Source organism: Arctopsyche grandis, chromosome 7 (assembly GCF_051622035.1).
Source record: "Arctopsyche grandis isolate Sample6627 chromosome 7, ASM5162203v2, whole genome shotgun sequence".
In the NCBI taxonomy this organism is placed as follows: Eukaryota; Metazoa; Arthropoda; class Insecta; order Trichoptera; family Hydropsychidae; genus Arctopsyche; species Arctopsyche grandis.
Genome location: NC_135361.1, coordinates 3,607,253 through 3,623,850, shown reverse-complemented (window position 1 = coordinate 3,623,850; position 16,598 = coordinate 3,607,253). Strand labels below are relative to the sequence as shown.

Sequence of the window (16,598 nt, the reverse complement as noted above, 5' to 3'; positions counted from 1 at the left end):
CAATTTAGTAATTTTGTTTTATTTCATTTTTATATTCATATTTGGTCATAACGATGTAACAGGCGTCCCCAGGTAATATTCAGATTTTAAATTATATATAAAATTATAAAAAGATATAAAATCGTTACTGTGTTAAATAAAATTATTTTATTTTAGAAGGCTTGGTAGATTTTTATTTAATAATTATTGCTTTTATACATTGTGTATCTTCATTGACCAATCGCAATTTTACCGATTTATAATTGTTCAGAACAGTTACAATTAACCCTTTTAAACGAAAACAAAAAATAGTGTAGCCAGAACACTATTCCAATAAACATCTTCCAATAGAAAATATTCGATATAAGATATAGTATTAACAGTTGGGAAAAAATCCCAAGTGAAAATACGTACTTTTGACTTTTGATTTGAACTGGACGACTACTTAGAGAGATTTGAAAGTTAAAAAGTACTACAAATGAAAGATAAAATACCCGACTATAGATTTCAATATTCATTTTGAACAGAAAATTGACATATTTTGAGACATCGACCGAACAACACCAAGATATAGAAAAATCGCGTGATTTAAAAAACACATATCTATATAGTGTTATTATTAGTGCTTAATTAAGACTATATAAATATTTGCATGAAATATGTGCCAATAATAATTTTTTTAACTCTACATGTGCACTTTTAATATAATTATAATCAATCACATTCTTAGTGCAATAATACCATTGTAAAATACAATTCGAATGGCAATCATGGAACTATCAAATTTTCAAATATATTGACTATACATGCATATATTCATAATAATCTACTGCTTTTAAACTAAACCGTAATTTTTTTTAAACGTTTTTTAAGCTTTATCCTGATAATATAATGTAAGTATGTTTAACCACATGTATGTATATGCTATCTCTACAGATAAATGTCATAAAATGACATTTTTTAAATCTAGTCACAACAATGATAACATTGGAATGCTGTTAATTGTGGTGATTGCATTTGTGAATGCGTCTTAATATGTTTTTACAAATTAGTCGGATGGATGCAGTGGATTGTGAATGGCAATAGATAATTATGTCATATTATATACATTTGTTTGTACCAAAAATAATCAACAAACAAAAAAACAGGTGAAATTGGGCTATTATTATCATGTATAGCTGTGACGTACATATGTACATATGTATGTCGAATCGAAATAACTATTTTAGTACGGCGAGCGTTATCTATACGCACACACACACACGGACAGAATTGAGATATTATTTATATGATTTGCTATATCGATCATTGATTACGTTTCAAAACAAGATGTATTTTGGAGATAATTCGTACATCGTTATTCATATCTCACTAAAGAATCTCGAGTTCGAATTTTCGCACAATCACAAAACTTCATCTATTCTTACTACGTAGTATCTAATATATAATTTCGAAAGAGACTTTGTAACTATAGTTGGATGGAAAACGCAAACAAATTTCCATGACTACAAATAAATTCCCCTCCGGCCCCGAGGGGCGCAGGCGCTGGGGACCCAGGCGCCGGATTCTGGTATACATATAATTTCGAAAGAGACTTAATATATATGTTTGTTTGTTCGTGACAGTCAATTTAAGAAAAAGAAAAATATTCAATAAGAAAAATATTCAAATAAATATTTATAAAATAAATTTATATATTAATTAATTAATAAATTTGAATATTCAAATAAATTTTTATAAAATAATGCCATTCAAATAAATTTAATAAAATGTTTATTATAAGATTAGTCATGTTTTAGCGTTATATATATGTATTACAAATACGGAGCGAAGCCGGGCAAAACCACTAGTGTATCTATACATAGATAAAGTAAAATTTGTATTGGTTGACAAAAAGACTGACATTTTTATTAAAAAAAGCTGGTTTAAGTGCTAAAATAATAGAATTTCATATATGCTATTATTTTAGCACTTAAACCAGACTTCTTTTAAAAATGTCACTTGTACCAGTCTGGTTTTCAGCCCGTCAAATGTTAGTCATATATAAGAGTTGACAAGGTTTTGGTAAAAATCTGTAAACAGAAAGTAGTACATAATTTCAATATGCAAAAATATTTTATTTTTAATTTCTTTACATCTTCATATTATTTCATGCTTATAATCTTTATGGTGAATCGATAACACGTAGTCGTCAAAATCGATTTTTTTCAATATTATGTAGGTATGCTTATTTAATTATTAAATTTTCTTATATAAAACGATAAAAATATGTTGTACTGAAATAGTCCCTACTGATGATATTTTTACTGTACTTAAAATTGATTTGTTGCCTCGATATATATGTATGTACTTGCAACAATAGCAATATAGTTTGAATGAAAATTGTGGAGGTTTTAGATTAAACCATATGCAGCGAAGTCTTTCGCCACTCCGTTATAACGTTCCCTGTAAGTTTTGGATATTAGGTTGTCAAGCTTATCTTCAGTGAAGTCTTCCGGTTTCATTTCCCCATCCGGTACGTTTTCTTTGTCGGCCAAGATTATAGTGAGTAGCATCATCGAAGTTATCAGTCCGAAAGGCATCGTCGATTTGATCTGATCTTCGAAAACTTCACGTGGATAGCACTCGCTGATCTTGCAGCCCATCATGGTGATGTTTTTGTCCAATGTTTCATAGTACAGATCTAATGATCTCGTGTAACAATCTGATCTTACTTGTTCATCCGTGCTTGAGAACATCATGTATGCTATGTCTGTAATGGGCGATGCCAGACGAGTCAGTTGCCAGTCCACGAATTTCAATTCCAATACTTGGTCGTCCTGAAAAACAAAAAAAAAAATGACACGATTATGATTTGGTTCCTTTTTTTTACAATCGAAAATATACTTTTTATTCCGTGGTATTTGAGCTAATTTCACAATTTTTTTAATTTACCGCGTTTATGAAGATTGGTTTTTCTAACCGAGTATTTTTTTTTTAAATCAAAACGAATTAATTCGAGTGGCAAATTATATTAACAGGAGTTTAAAACATAGATATGTATAAACCAGAAAGGCCTAACGGGAAAACCCCAATGTGCCTTCCTAGCCAATTACAAATATATTTATTTATAATTGAACAGAAATATATTTATTAAAAGCGCAATTTCTTTATTCTAATGCGCAAATGATTCGTTCCAAGGAGCAAAGTTATTTTTCAGCCTCTCAAAATACAGCGGTTAATATAATAAAAATTGCTGCAATGTTTTTAATTAATTTTCTAGAAAGGCGCATTGAGGGTTTACCTGTAAGGCCTACCGGGTATATATCTATGTAAAAATAAAATAAAATAAATGTGGATTTTTTCATACTACATTCATATTATACATATAGGGTACGATTTATCAGTGCACTTAGAAAAAAAAAGTTTTTTAAAAACAAACCTCTTTTTTAGTTTTGTATATAATATTAAGATATATAAATTATTATTTTGAATAAAAATACCAATAATTTTATTTTACTACCGCCATCTATGTATAAAACTAAAGACTGCATATACGTCACCCAGATTTCAAATTTGCAAACTTCAAACGTGCCTTAAACGATATTTATCTCTATCGTAATGGCGGAGGATCCATTTACTTATATTGATGACCAAAATGAGCAATATGGCAAAGAATGAAAACGATCGGATAAGAGGCAAATTTTTTCCTGAATTGTAATCGTAAGTGAAACGTAAAGGAGGTTTGTAATAATAAAAATAGCTTTTCTCATTAGAACAAATCATTTGCGCTATTGAATTAAAGAAATTGCGCTTTAAATAAATATATTTTTGTTCAATTACAAATATGTACATATATTTGTGATTGGCTAGGAAGGCGCATTTGGGGTTATCTGTTAGGCCCTCGTGGTATAAATTAAAGATTAAAATAAGGTAATATACAAATATTGGATTTGCTTACGTACTTTGTATTTGAACAGGAAATTGTTGATCCAGCAGTCACCGTGACAGATGACATTGAAGGGCGCAGTTTTTTTGTGGTCTAGAAAGCCATAGAATTTTTCGACTATATTGTCCAAGGCTTCTTCAAGTTTTATCTTTATTTCAGCGCTCTCGATTATGCTGATGGACTTTCCTTTACCCATTTCCATCATGTCAATGCTAGTTCCGAAGTCAAACGGCTCTGAAATCTTCTGCGTGAGTTTTTCGTATAGTTCCGGTTTGATTTTCTTCATGGCGAATGAGGTGACGTGTAACTGGGCCAGAGTTTTCATCACCAGCTCCAAGTGTTGTTTGTCAAAAGGCTTCTGTCTATTGTACATCTTGTATCCATCCACGGCCAAATCACCAATGAAGAGACACTCTTTCTCCACTTCACTGACACTTTCATAGTGTTTAGCGTGATGAAACCGATCTTTCTCGGGTATGTTAAACTCATCTTGAAGTGCGTCTAGTGCTGGAAGTATTTCAGAATAAGTAAATATTTCCTTTTCGTATATGGACGCTACTGGAAAAACCTCTCTCAACGCTATAAAATCAGGAGCACACTTCACTATCACACTGATCGATTTTCCGTGTTTATCGCTGGCTTTCACACGGTAAAGTTTCCCAAGATAGTTATCTCCTTTGTTAGTAGCTTCCGAAATGTCCAATGTAGCATCTTCGATCTTCTCATACTTAGATATTCTATTGATGGTTTCGATTATATCGTCCCGAAGGACGATCGGAGTGTCGTTGCTTTCAGCCGTGCTCATTTTAAAGAACTGATTCTATTTATCAAAAACGAAAAAAACAACTTGAAGTTAACAGCTTTATCTATAAATTACAATATTATAAATCTAATCTGTACTGATAATTGCACTAATAATAAATCTAATCTAATCTGTACTAATCTGTACTGATAATGTCATCTTGTTTTAAAATTAATAAAAACAACTAAGATTGCTATATGATAAGTTCTATTAGGATTATTGCAACAGACACGTATTCATTACCAAGTATATATTTTATTTATCGTAAGTTATCTTAGTATGAAAATTTAATAAAAAACAAATGAGAATTTTTATCTTTATTTTAAGTCTACAAATAGTAGATAATCTTTGATCGATATTTAATATAATAACTGTGGTCATTTAATAATTGGCGAAAAATTAAGGTAGACTATAAATAGAAGCATAATGTGTATGTATTTATGTACATCTAATATATACTTTCGAAAGAGACTATTTTTGTTTGCGAACTGTTAGGAAAGTTTCTATGACAACGATTCGATTTTTTTTCAATTCAAATAAATATAATAAAAAAAATGAATATTTACTATTATATTCGCTATGTTTAAGCTGTTTATATTACAAATACTGAGCGAAGCCGGGTAAAACAACTAGTCTAATATACATATAATTTCGAAGGAGACTTTGTATGTATGTATGTTTGTTTGTTTCGCAAAATCCGTGACGTTCAATTTAATAAAAAAAAAACGAATATTCAAATAAATTAAAATAAAATAAAACTAATCAATTAAATTTAAATAAAATAAAAGTAATCAAAAAACTTAAATAAAAGAAAACTAATCAAATAAATTTAATAATGGTCATGTTTAAGCTGTTTATATTAAAAATACCGAGCGAAGCCTGGTAAAAACACTAGTATATAATATTTAAGAAAATGTCATAAGATGTGGGATTGGATTTTTATTTCGAAATTACAATATCATTATTGTCACACATAAAAAGTGGAGCCCCTCTCCAGGACTACTTTTCTTACAGTAAATTAAATTATAATATTTAGTTAGCGATTATGGTATTTATTTAAGGATAACTTACATATTATTTTAACTATTTAACTTTTTTATAAAACTGACGTAAGCTATACATACATAAATATTCCGTCATGAAACGCGCCTGAAGTGATTAATATTTACATTTATTACTTTTGTATGATAAATTAATTATTAGTTGTCTTAAATACTGCATTAATACTGTAATAAAATGTAATTCAAATGGAATAGTGGAATTTAATACATAGACAAATATACATACATATGTATACACGTGAATGATTTTATGTATATATTCTTAATAATGAACTACTTTTAAATTAAACCATAAGACGCAAAGTCTCTGGCGATTCCGTTTATACGATCCCTGCAAGATTTTGACAATAGGTTGTCCAACATTTCCTCATTGTAGTTCTCCAGTGTTAAATCTGTTTTCGGCGTGTTATCTCTTTCGCATAGGATTAAAGGAAGTAGTATCATCGAAGTTATCAGTCCGAAGGGCATCGTCGATTTGATCTGATCTTCGAAAACTTCACGTGGATAGCACTCGGCAATCTTGCAACCCATCATGGTGATGTTTCTGTCCAATGCTTCATAGTACTGATCTAATGATCTCACGTAACAATCTGACCTCATTTGTTCATCCGTGCTCGAGAACATCATGTAAGCAATATCGGTAATGGGCGATGCCAGACGAATTACTTGCCAGTCGACGAATTTCACATCTAATAATTTATCATCCTGAAAATAATATAAAAATAATATTATTCGATTGCGTTTATATTTTGTACACATAAGAGGCCGATTAAACGGTGTCTTAATTCGGCATACGGCCTGCGGCCATATTGTATTTATAGGTACTATATAAACATCATACTCTACAGTGTCATCTCGATTATCCGGGTGCGGATTATCTGGTTCGCTGATTATCTGTGCTTGAAATAAATTAAACTGCATTATTTAGGACTTATATGGAACTAATAGTCGTTATATTGGCTTAAAGGTTTAATTAAAAAATACTTGTTTTGAGATAATCGATTTTTTCAAAAATCAAGAAGCCGACGAAATAAGCACAAGAAAATTGTCTTCATTATAAAACAAACACTTGCGTTAATTGAGAGATTCGAAAATAGGGAGTCCACATTTCAGCTCGTCATAGAATATGGAATATTAAACTGTTCGAAATATAGTAAAACAAAAAAAAAGTTGTGGGTGTTCATAGAAGATTGTGAGAGTACTGTTTGTATATGTTTCCAAACGAAAGAATATGAAAATATCATCATACGATGATTTAGATTTAGGTTTAGAAAAGCCAAAAAATCTTAATAGGACTGAAATAAAAAATCTTCCCATTGATTATTATAACCAAAAGGTAGCATGGATTGCAAGAGAGATCTTCGAAGGTAGGTTGAAAACTAAATGGGTGGTAGATTAAGGCAGTATTTTAAATATATAATGCTTCTTCTTATCTGAATGTAACTAGGGATTCGAAAATAGGGAATCAAGATTAAAGCTCGTCGAAGAATATGGAATATTAAACTGTTTGAAATATAGTAAAACAGAAAAAAGTTGTAGGCGTTCATAAGAGATTGTGAGAGTACTGTTTGTATATCCTTCCAAACGAAAGAATATGAAAATATCTTCATAGGATGATTTAGATTCAGGTTTAGAAAAGCCAAAAAATCTTAATAGGACTGAAATAAAAAATCTTCCCATTGATTATTATAACCAAAAGGGAGCATGGATTGCAAGAGAGATCTTAGAAAGGTAGGTTGAAAACTAAATGGGTAGTAGATAAAGGCAGTATTTTAAATAGATAATACTTCTTCTAATCTGAATGAAACTAGGGATTCGAAAATAGGGAATCAACATTAAAGCTCGTCGAAGAATATGGAATATTAAACTGTTTGAAATATAGTAAAACAGAAAAAAGTTGTAGGCGTTCATAAGAGATTGTGAGAGTACTGTTTGTATATCCTTCCAAACGAAAGAATATGAAAATATCTTCATAGGATGATTTAGATTCAGGTTTAGAAAAGCCAAAAAATCTTAATAGGACTGAAATAAAAAATCTTCCCATTGATTATTATAACCAAAAGGTAGCATGGATTGCAAGAGAGATCTTCGAAGGTAGGTTGAAAACTAAATGGGTGGTAGATTAAGGCAGTATTTTAAATATATAATGCTTCTTCTTATCTGAATGTAACTAGGGATTCGAAAATAGGGAATCAAGATTAAAGCTCGTCGAAGAATATGGAATATTAAACTGTTTGAAATATAGTAAAACAGAAAAAAGTTGTAGGCGTTCATAAGAGATTGTGAGAGTACTGTTTGTATATCCTTCCAAACGAAAGAATATGAAAATATCTTCATAGGATGATTTAGATTCAGGTTTAGAAAAGCCAAAAAATCTTAATAGGACTGAAATAAAAAATCTTCCCATTGATTATTATAACCAAAAGGTAGCATGGATTGCAAGAGAGATCTTCGAAGGTAGGTTGAAAACTAAATGGGTGGTAGATTAAGGCAGTATTTTAAATATATAATGCTTCTTCTTATCTGAATGTAACTAGGGATTCGAAAATAGGGAATCAAGATTAAAGCTCGTCGAAGAATATGGAATATTAAACTGTTTGAAATATAGTAAAACAGAAAAAAGTTGTAGGCGTTCATAAGAGATTGTGAGAGTACTGTTTGTATATCCTTCCAAACGAAAGAATATGAAAATATCTTCATAGGATGATTTAGATTCAGATTTAGAAAAGCCAAAAAATCTTAATAGGACTGAAATAAAAAATCTTCCCATTGATTATTATAACCAAAAGGTAGCATGGATTGCAAGAGAGATCTTCGAAGGTAGGTTGAAAACTAAATGGGTGGTAGATTAAGGCAGTATTTTAAATATATAATGCTTCTTCTTATCTGAATGTAACTAGGGATTCGAAAATAGGGAATCAAGATTAAAGCTCGTCGAAGAATATGGAATATTAAACTGTTTGAAATATAGTAAAACAGAAAAAAGTTGTAGGCGTTCATAAGAGATTGTGAGAGTACTGTTTGTATATCCTTCCAAACGAAAGAATATGAAAATATCTTCATAGGATGATTTAGATTCAGGTTTAGAAAAGCCAAAAAATCTTAATAGGACTGAAATAAAAAATCTTCCCATTGATTATTATAACCAAAAGGGAGCATGGATTGCAAGAGAGATCTTAGAAAGGTAGGTTGAAAACTAAATGGGTAGTAGATAAAGGCAGTATTTTAAATAGATAATACTTCTTCTAATCTGAATGAAACTAGGGATTCGAAAATAGGGAATCAACATTAAAGCTCGTCGAAGAATATGGAATATTAAACTGTTTGAAATATAGTAAAACAGAAAAAAGTTGTAGGGGTTCATAAGAGATTGTGAGAGTACTGTATGTATGTACATATGTACATATGTATATCCTTCCGAACAAATGAATATGAAAATTTTGATTCAGGTTTAGAAAAGCAAAAAAACTTCAATGGGACTGAAATACAAAATCTTCCTATTGATTATTATAACCAAAAAGGAACATGGATGGATAGAGAGATCTTCGAAGATTGTTTCAAAACTAAATGGGTTCCTGAAGTGAGAGATTTTTAAAAAGTAAAGAATTGCCACAGAAAGCAGTATTGTTAATAGATAATGCTGCTTCTCATCTGAATGAAACTACATTAAAAACAAACGACGGTCTCATGATAGCTTAATTATTACCGCTAAATATTAGTAGTCTTATTCAACCGATGTACCGAGGAAGTTGATGACTTGACCAATTTCTGAAAGTGTATATTTGATACTATACGCGGAATAGCAAAATCTTAAACACCAACACTGGTTATATCATAGAGAAAGATTCTTCCTAACATGGAAATAGATTAATCGGATTATGAAGAGATCGAGACAAGTGACACAGTATCTGATATATGCAGATTAAAGGAAAATTTAAAATGATTTGAAAATGTTAGATCGGGAAAACAATGATAGCGATTCAAATGATTTGAAATCAAATCCGGGATTTCATTGTATTAGTTATGCGGATATCGTTTCTATTGTTACTCAAACACTCATTCAAACAATAGAAACGATATAAAAAATTGATAGTTCGGATTATACGTTCTATTCAGTTTTTCCATTGGTCCGGATAATCGAGAGTACACCGTATATATATATTTGATTTACTTACTTCGTATTTAAACAGGAAATTGTTGATCCAGCAGTCACCGTGACATATGACATTGTATGGTGCCGTTCTTTTGTAGTCTATAAAACTTTTATATTTTTCAAGTGGATTTTCCAACGCATCTTCAACTTTTTTTCGGATTTCAGCGTTTTCGATCACGGTGCTACCCTTTTTCCTAGATAATTCCACGATCGTCTCGCCTTCTCCAAAATCCAACGGTTCCGACACCTTTTGGGAAAGTTTTTCATACAACTCCGGTTTGGTTTTCTTCATGACGAAAGAGGTGGCGTGTAGTCGGGCCAGAGTCTTCACCACATGCTCCAAGTGTTGGTTATCAAAAGATTTCTGTCTGTCGTACATCTTGTATCCTTCCACGGCCAAATCACCAAAGAAAAGACACTCTTTCTCTACTTCGTTGATGCTTTCATAGTATTCAGCATGACAAAACCTGTCCTTCTTGGGAATTTTAAATTCATCCTGAAGAGCATCCATCGCCGGAAGTATTTCGGAATAGGTCAGTATTTCCCTTTCGAATATGACTCTAATGGGGAAATTATCTCTGAAATATGTATCATCAGGAGCGCACTTCACTATCAGACTGATCGATTTTCCGTGTTTATCAATGGCTTTCACACGGTAAAGTTTCCCAACATAGTTATCTCCTTTGGCAGTGGCTTCCGAAATGTGCAACGTAGCATTTTCGATCTTCTCATTCTTAGATATTCTATTGATGGTTCCGATTATATCATCTCGGAGGACAATGGGAGTATCGTTGCTTTCATCCATGTCTATTTAGATGAACTGAATTCAATTTAAAAAGAGGAGCGTTTAAATAAAGTGGCTTATCTTTGTTCAAATTAGGGTGTTCACTTTCGGCATAATGATTAAATAATCTTTAGTCGCTTTACTAGGGCTCCTAAATATTCGTTCGAGTTCAAAACACACACACACATTTTTTCTAAACCATGTATGTATGTATTTGGTAATCAACAAACAAATCAATATATTAAAAAAAGTGTGTAAAAAAGTACGAGACGAAGGAAAATAATGGTTTTTCTACACCACGAAAAATTCATCAGTAATTGATTCTGATTTCAAATCAATAAAAATCTTGAAGCCGAATTTTCGCACGAACACAAAACTTCGTCTATTTTTTTACTACGTACAAAGATAAAGTAAAAATTCAACTGTCTTGTAAAATATATACATACATATTTACATAAACTAAAAATTCAACTGTCTTGTAAAATATATACATATTTACATAAAGTAAAAATTCAACTATCTTGTTAAATACGAGTATATACATATTTACGAATAGTTGATGAATTGTTTGCATAACGAATAAAAAAAAATCTGCCAATTAATTAGAATATTCGAATGGCAGCCCTACGCAGTAACCTACTGATAACTTATGAAGTTAACTGATAACTGATGAAGTGACGTTTTTAAAATCCGTTTGTTTTGAATTGCCTTAGAAGAATTTATAAGATTATGTACATGCATATTTTCTGTAAAATATTTTGAAGCGAACCAAAAATAAACCATTCTTAGTCATTATCTCCATCATTAGTCCGGAAAATTGATAGTACATATACTGCATAAACATTTTGGTTTAAATACGTGAAAATAATGTTGTCACATCATATTATATATCATCATCATGAATTTACGTTTTAGAGCAAGGAATCGTACAATTTTGGTCATTGACTGTTCTAAAAGATTAATAGCATAGGATGGCCTCTCATGGAGCTATGGCATTTGTAGGAAGAGTCGACCTTCCTGGTTGATTTGAGTGAAGCAGCAGCATTAATATATCATCATCGTCATCATCCACAGCCATTCACCATCCACTGCTGGTTGAAGGCCTCTCCAACACGCTTCCACTCGTCTCTGTTTTGCGCAACTCTCATCCATCTCACCCCACACATTTTCCTAATTTCGTCTACCCATCTTCCCTGTGGTCTTCCTTTTACCCTTTTGCTTTCTCTCGGGTACCATTCAAGCACTTGTTTTGTCCATTCTTCTATCCACTTGGCCCGCCCATTGCCATTTCAATCTCTTTACTCTATCCACTACCCTTGTCATACTTATCACCCACGTGCTCCACTTCCTGTCTTCCTTTTTTGAGTGCATTAGACTTTCAGTAGCATCTTGGCGTTCAATGTCCAAGTTTCACATCCATACGTCATCACTGGCAAAACGCATTGATCGAAGATATTTTTCTGCAGACAGAGTGGCATTTATGATTTAAAAACAACATTCATTCGTCTAAATGCACTCCATCTTAATTTCATACGTCTCTTTATCCCTTCATGTTTACTACCAGACATGTCAATTATTTGACCTAAATATAAATAATTATTTACTACTTCTACTGGTTTATCATCTAATGAGATGCTATCAGGCATGTGATAACTATTGAACATTAGTTTAGTTTTATCTACGTTAATTTTTAATCCTACTTTCTTACTTTCCCTGTCCAGCTGTGTTAGTCTGTTAAGTAGGTCAGCTGGATCGCGAGCTATTAAAACTATATATTTTTGTTTATACATGCGGTGCACGATATTGTCACGGCGCTATTTTGGTTTGCGCGCTTTTTGACGACTCCCTAATGTTCAAAAACCTATTTACCATAAATTACATACTTTAACTAATTAACTTTGTTATAAAACTGATGTAGGCTATAAATATTCCGTCATGAAATGCGCCTGAAGTGATTTATATTTACATTTATTACTTTTGATTAATAATTATGTATGATAAATTATTTTTTGTCTTAAATACTGCAGTAATACTGTAATAAAATGGAATTTGAATGAAAATAGTGGAATTTATTGCATATACAAATATACACCACACATACACACACACACACAAATACATATATATATATATATATATATATATATATATATATATATATATATATATATATATATATATATATATATATATATATATATATATTTAAATGTGAATGATTTTATATTATATATTCTTAATGATGAACTACTTTTAAATTAAACCATAAGACACAAAGTCTCTGGCGATTCCGTTTATACGATCCCTGCAAGATTTTGACAATAAGTTGTCCAACATTTCCTCATTGTAGTTCTCCAGTGTTAAATCTGTTTTCGGCGTGTTATCTCTTTCGCATAGGGTTATAGGAAGTAGCATCATCGAAGTTATCAGTCCGAAGGGCATCGTCGATTTGATCTGATCTTCGAAAACTTCACGTGGATAGCACTCGGCAATCTTGCAACCCATCGTGGTGATGTTTCTGTCCAATGCTTCATAGTACTGACCTAATGATCTCACATAACAATCAGACCTCATTTGTTCATCCGTGCTCGAGAACATCATGTAAGCAATATCGGTAATAGGCGATGCCAGACGAATTACTTGCCAGTCGACGAACTTCATATCTAATATCTTATCATCCTGAAATTAATATTAAAATAATATTATTCGATTGCGTTTATATTTCGAACACATCGGAGGCCCATTTAACGGTGTGTCTTAATTCAGCATACGGCCTGCGGCCCCATTGCATCTATAGGTACTATATAATCATCATACTACAGTTTAATCTCGATTATCTGGGTGCGGATTATCTGGGTCGCTGATTATCTGTGTTTGAAATAAATTAAACTGCATTATTTAGGACTTATATGGAACTAATTGTCGTAATATTGGCTTAAAGGTTTAAGTAAAAGATACTTGTTTTGCGGTAATCGATTTTTTCAAAAATCAAGAAGTTTGAAGCTCTCTAATTTGTGACCTAAATCATTATTGAATTTAATAACAAATTGTGAACAAATTCAAAGCATCCATTTTTTTACTTAACGTTTTCTGCCAGTATACCGACGAAATAAGCACTAGAAAATTGTCTTCATTTTAAAACAAAACTTACGTTAATTGAAGGATTCGAAAATAGGGAGTCCACATTAAAGTTCGTCATTGAATATGGAATATTAAACTGTTCGAAATATAGTTAAACAAAAAAAGAATTTGTAGGTGTTCATAGGAGATTGTGAGAGTATTGTTTGTATATCCTTCCAAACGAAAGAATATGAAAATATCATCATACAATGATTTATGTAGATTCAGGTTTAGAAAAGCCAAACAACCTTAATAGGACTGAAATAAAAAAAATCTTCGTATTGATTATTATAACTAAAAGGGAGCATAGATTGCAAGAGAGATCTTCGAAGGTTGGTTCAAAACTAAATGGGTAGTAGATAAATGCAGTATTGTTAATACATAAATAATGCTTCTTCTTATCTGAATGAAACTATATTAAAAACAAACAACGGTGTCATGATAGCTAAACTTTTACCGCTAAATAGTCTAATTCAACGAATTGACCAAGGTTGTGATCTTATTAAAAATCTTGCTGTGGAAGATCATTCTATACGTGGAATATCAAAATCTTAAGCACCAACACTGGTTATATCATGGAGAAATATTCTTCCTACCGTTTCAATAGATTTATCAGATTGTGAAGATATCAAGGCACGTGAAATATGTATCTATAATTACAGATTAAAGGAAAATTTAAAATAATTTGAAAATGTTCAATCGGGAAAACCGATTGCAATTCAAATGATTTGAAATCAAATCCGGGATTTCAATGCATTAGTTATGCGGATATCGTTTCTGTTGTTACTCAAACAATAATCTCATTCAAACAATAGAAACGATATTAAAAATTAATAGTTCGGATTCACCGTGATATTCAGTTTTCGCATTAGTCCGGATAATCGAGAGTACACCGTATATGTATACATTATTATTTACTTACTTCGTATTTAAACAGAAAATTGTTGATCCAGCAGTCGCCGTGACATATTACGTTATAAGGCGCCGTTCTCTTGTAGTCTACAAATCTTTGGTATTTTTCAAGTGGATTTTCCACAGAGTCTTCAACTCTTTTTCGGATTTCGGCATTTTCGATCACGGTACAACACTTTGTCCTAGATAATTCCAAGATCGTCCCGCCTTCTCCAAAATCCAACGGTTCCGACACCTTTTGGGAAAGTTTTTCGTACAACTCCGGCTTGGTTTTCTTCATGACGAAAGAGTTAGCGTGTAGTCGGGCCAGAGTCTTCATCACATGCTCCAAGTGTTGGTTATCAAAAGATTTCTGTCTGTCGTACATTTTGTATCCTTCCACGGCCAAATCACCAAAGAAAAGACACTCTTTCTCTACTTCGTTGATGCTTTCATAGTATTCGGCATGACAAAACCTGTCCTTCTTGGGAATTTTAAATTCATCCTGAAGAGCATCCATCGCCGGAAGTATTTCGGAATAGGTCAGTATTTCCCTTTCGAATATGACTCTAATCGGAAATTTTTTTCTCATAACATTATCACCAGGAGCACACTTCGCTATCAGACTGATCGATTTTCCGTGTTTATCAATGGCCTTCACACGGTAAAGTTTCCCAACATAGTTATCTCCTTTGGCAGTGGCTTCCGAAATGTGCAACGTAGCATCTTCGATCGTCTCATTCCTAGATATTCTATTAATGGTTTCGATTATATCATCTCGGAGGACGATGGGAGTATTGTTGCTTTCATCCATATCTATTTCGATGAACTGATTTTAATTTAAAAGAGAAACGTTTAAATAATGTGGCTTATCTTTGTGTTATAGCACATACTAATGTGTACATATGTTTGTATGTACAAATTAGGGTTTTCACTTTCGGTATACTGATAAACCGAAAAATGATTAAATATTTGGCGGGAAGACAACCGATAAATCAGTAGCCTGTGAGTCGAAAAGAATGAATTTCTATTGAAATATTGATTTTGACACTATTTGATATTTTTCGAATTTGAAAATTTGAATTCTTAGAATTTGTGATATCCCCTAATTATCCAAGAATTTTAAATTTTTTTGTCATTTTGTCCTAGGTATATAGTTTACTGAACTCCCTTGAATCATCAGACTCTTAATCTGTATAGTCAAAATAATATTCCGACGGGTTATACCTATAGAACCATAGAAATATTTATTTCGTTCGTTTACATATACATATATGTACATACACATAATATTACCCCTATTTATTTCTTATTGATATGCCAAGATATAATTGATATTCCATGATTAAATGAACTTAATTTAAATTTTAAAATTTGTATATCGTTGTTAAAACATTTGAATATTTAATAATTTTAAAATAAAATTAGATTAAATCAAGATACAGTTAATAATTAAGAAATTTTTGATTCACTATCTTCGAGAAAAATTATTGGCATTTCCAAATATTTCTTTGGAGTACTAAAGGGAAGAATCGACAGCCCTTCGATTTTATTTGAATTTAAATTTTCGGCGCCTGAATGCGGTAGAGCTTTGCGTCATCATTAACTTTTCCAACCTATTCCTGCGAAAACGTCTGCTTTCAATAACTCGTCTCTTGTAAAGGCTATCCGGTTCCTTAATGTTATTGATGAGCATTTGGACCTGTTCAATTGTCATGTTGATGAGCTGGTTAGGTTCTTGAGATTCAACACGAGACTATTTTAATGAGATGAATGATTGGAATTTTTATTGTTTTTATTTTGTTACTTTCTTTCTTTTGTTTTGTAAAACTAGTGTAACGCTTTGGGGCAACCTGTCAGGTCACACTGGTCATTTTATT

The 16,598-nt window shown here is 31.7% G+C and overlaps 3 protein-coding genes across 3 annotated transcripts in view; all 3 read right to left on the bottom strand.

Moving 5' to 3' along the window:
* LOC143914944 (uncharacterized) overlaps positions 1-16,598 on the bottom strand; it is a 55,944-nt gene that overhangs the window by 25,283 nt on the left and 14,063 nt on the right. The window lies entirely within an intron of this gene.
* On the bottom strand, positions 1,737-11,758 carry LOC143914939 (uncharacterized). Its single transcript, XM_077435354.1, has 3 exons — positions 9,946-11,758; positions 3,924-4,727; positions 1,737-2,798 (listed from the first exon to the last, which is right to left on the bottom strand). The coding sequence occupies exons 1-3, from the start codon at positions 10,726-10,728 to the stop codon at positions 2,373-2,375; spliced, it is 2,013 nt and encodes a 670-aa protein (XP_077291480.1). The 5' UTR covers positions 10,729-11,758; the 3' UTR covers positions 1,737-2,372.
* LOC143914722 (uncharacterized) lies at positions 12,961-15,881 on the bottom strand. Its single transcript, XM_077435024.1, has 2 exons — positions 14,750-15,881; positions 12,961-13,386 (listed from the first exon to the last, which is right to left on the bottom strand). The coding sequence occupies exons 1-2, from the start codon at positions 15,530-15,532 to the stop codon at positions 12,961-12,963; spliced, it is 1,209 nt and encodes a 402-aa protein (XP_077291150.1). The 5' UTR covers positions 15,533-15,881.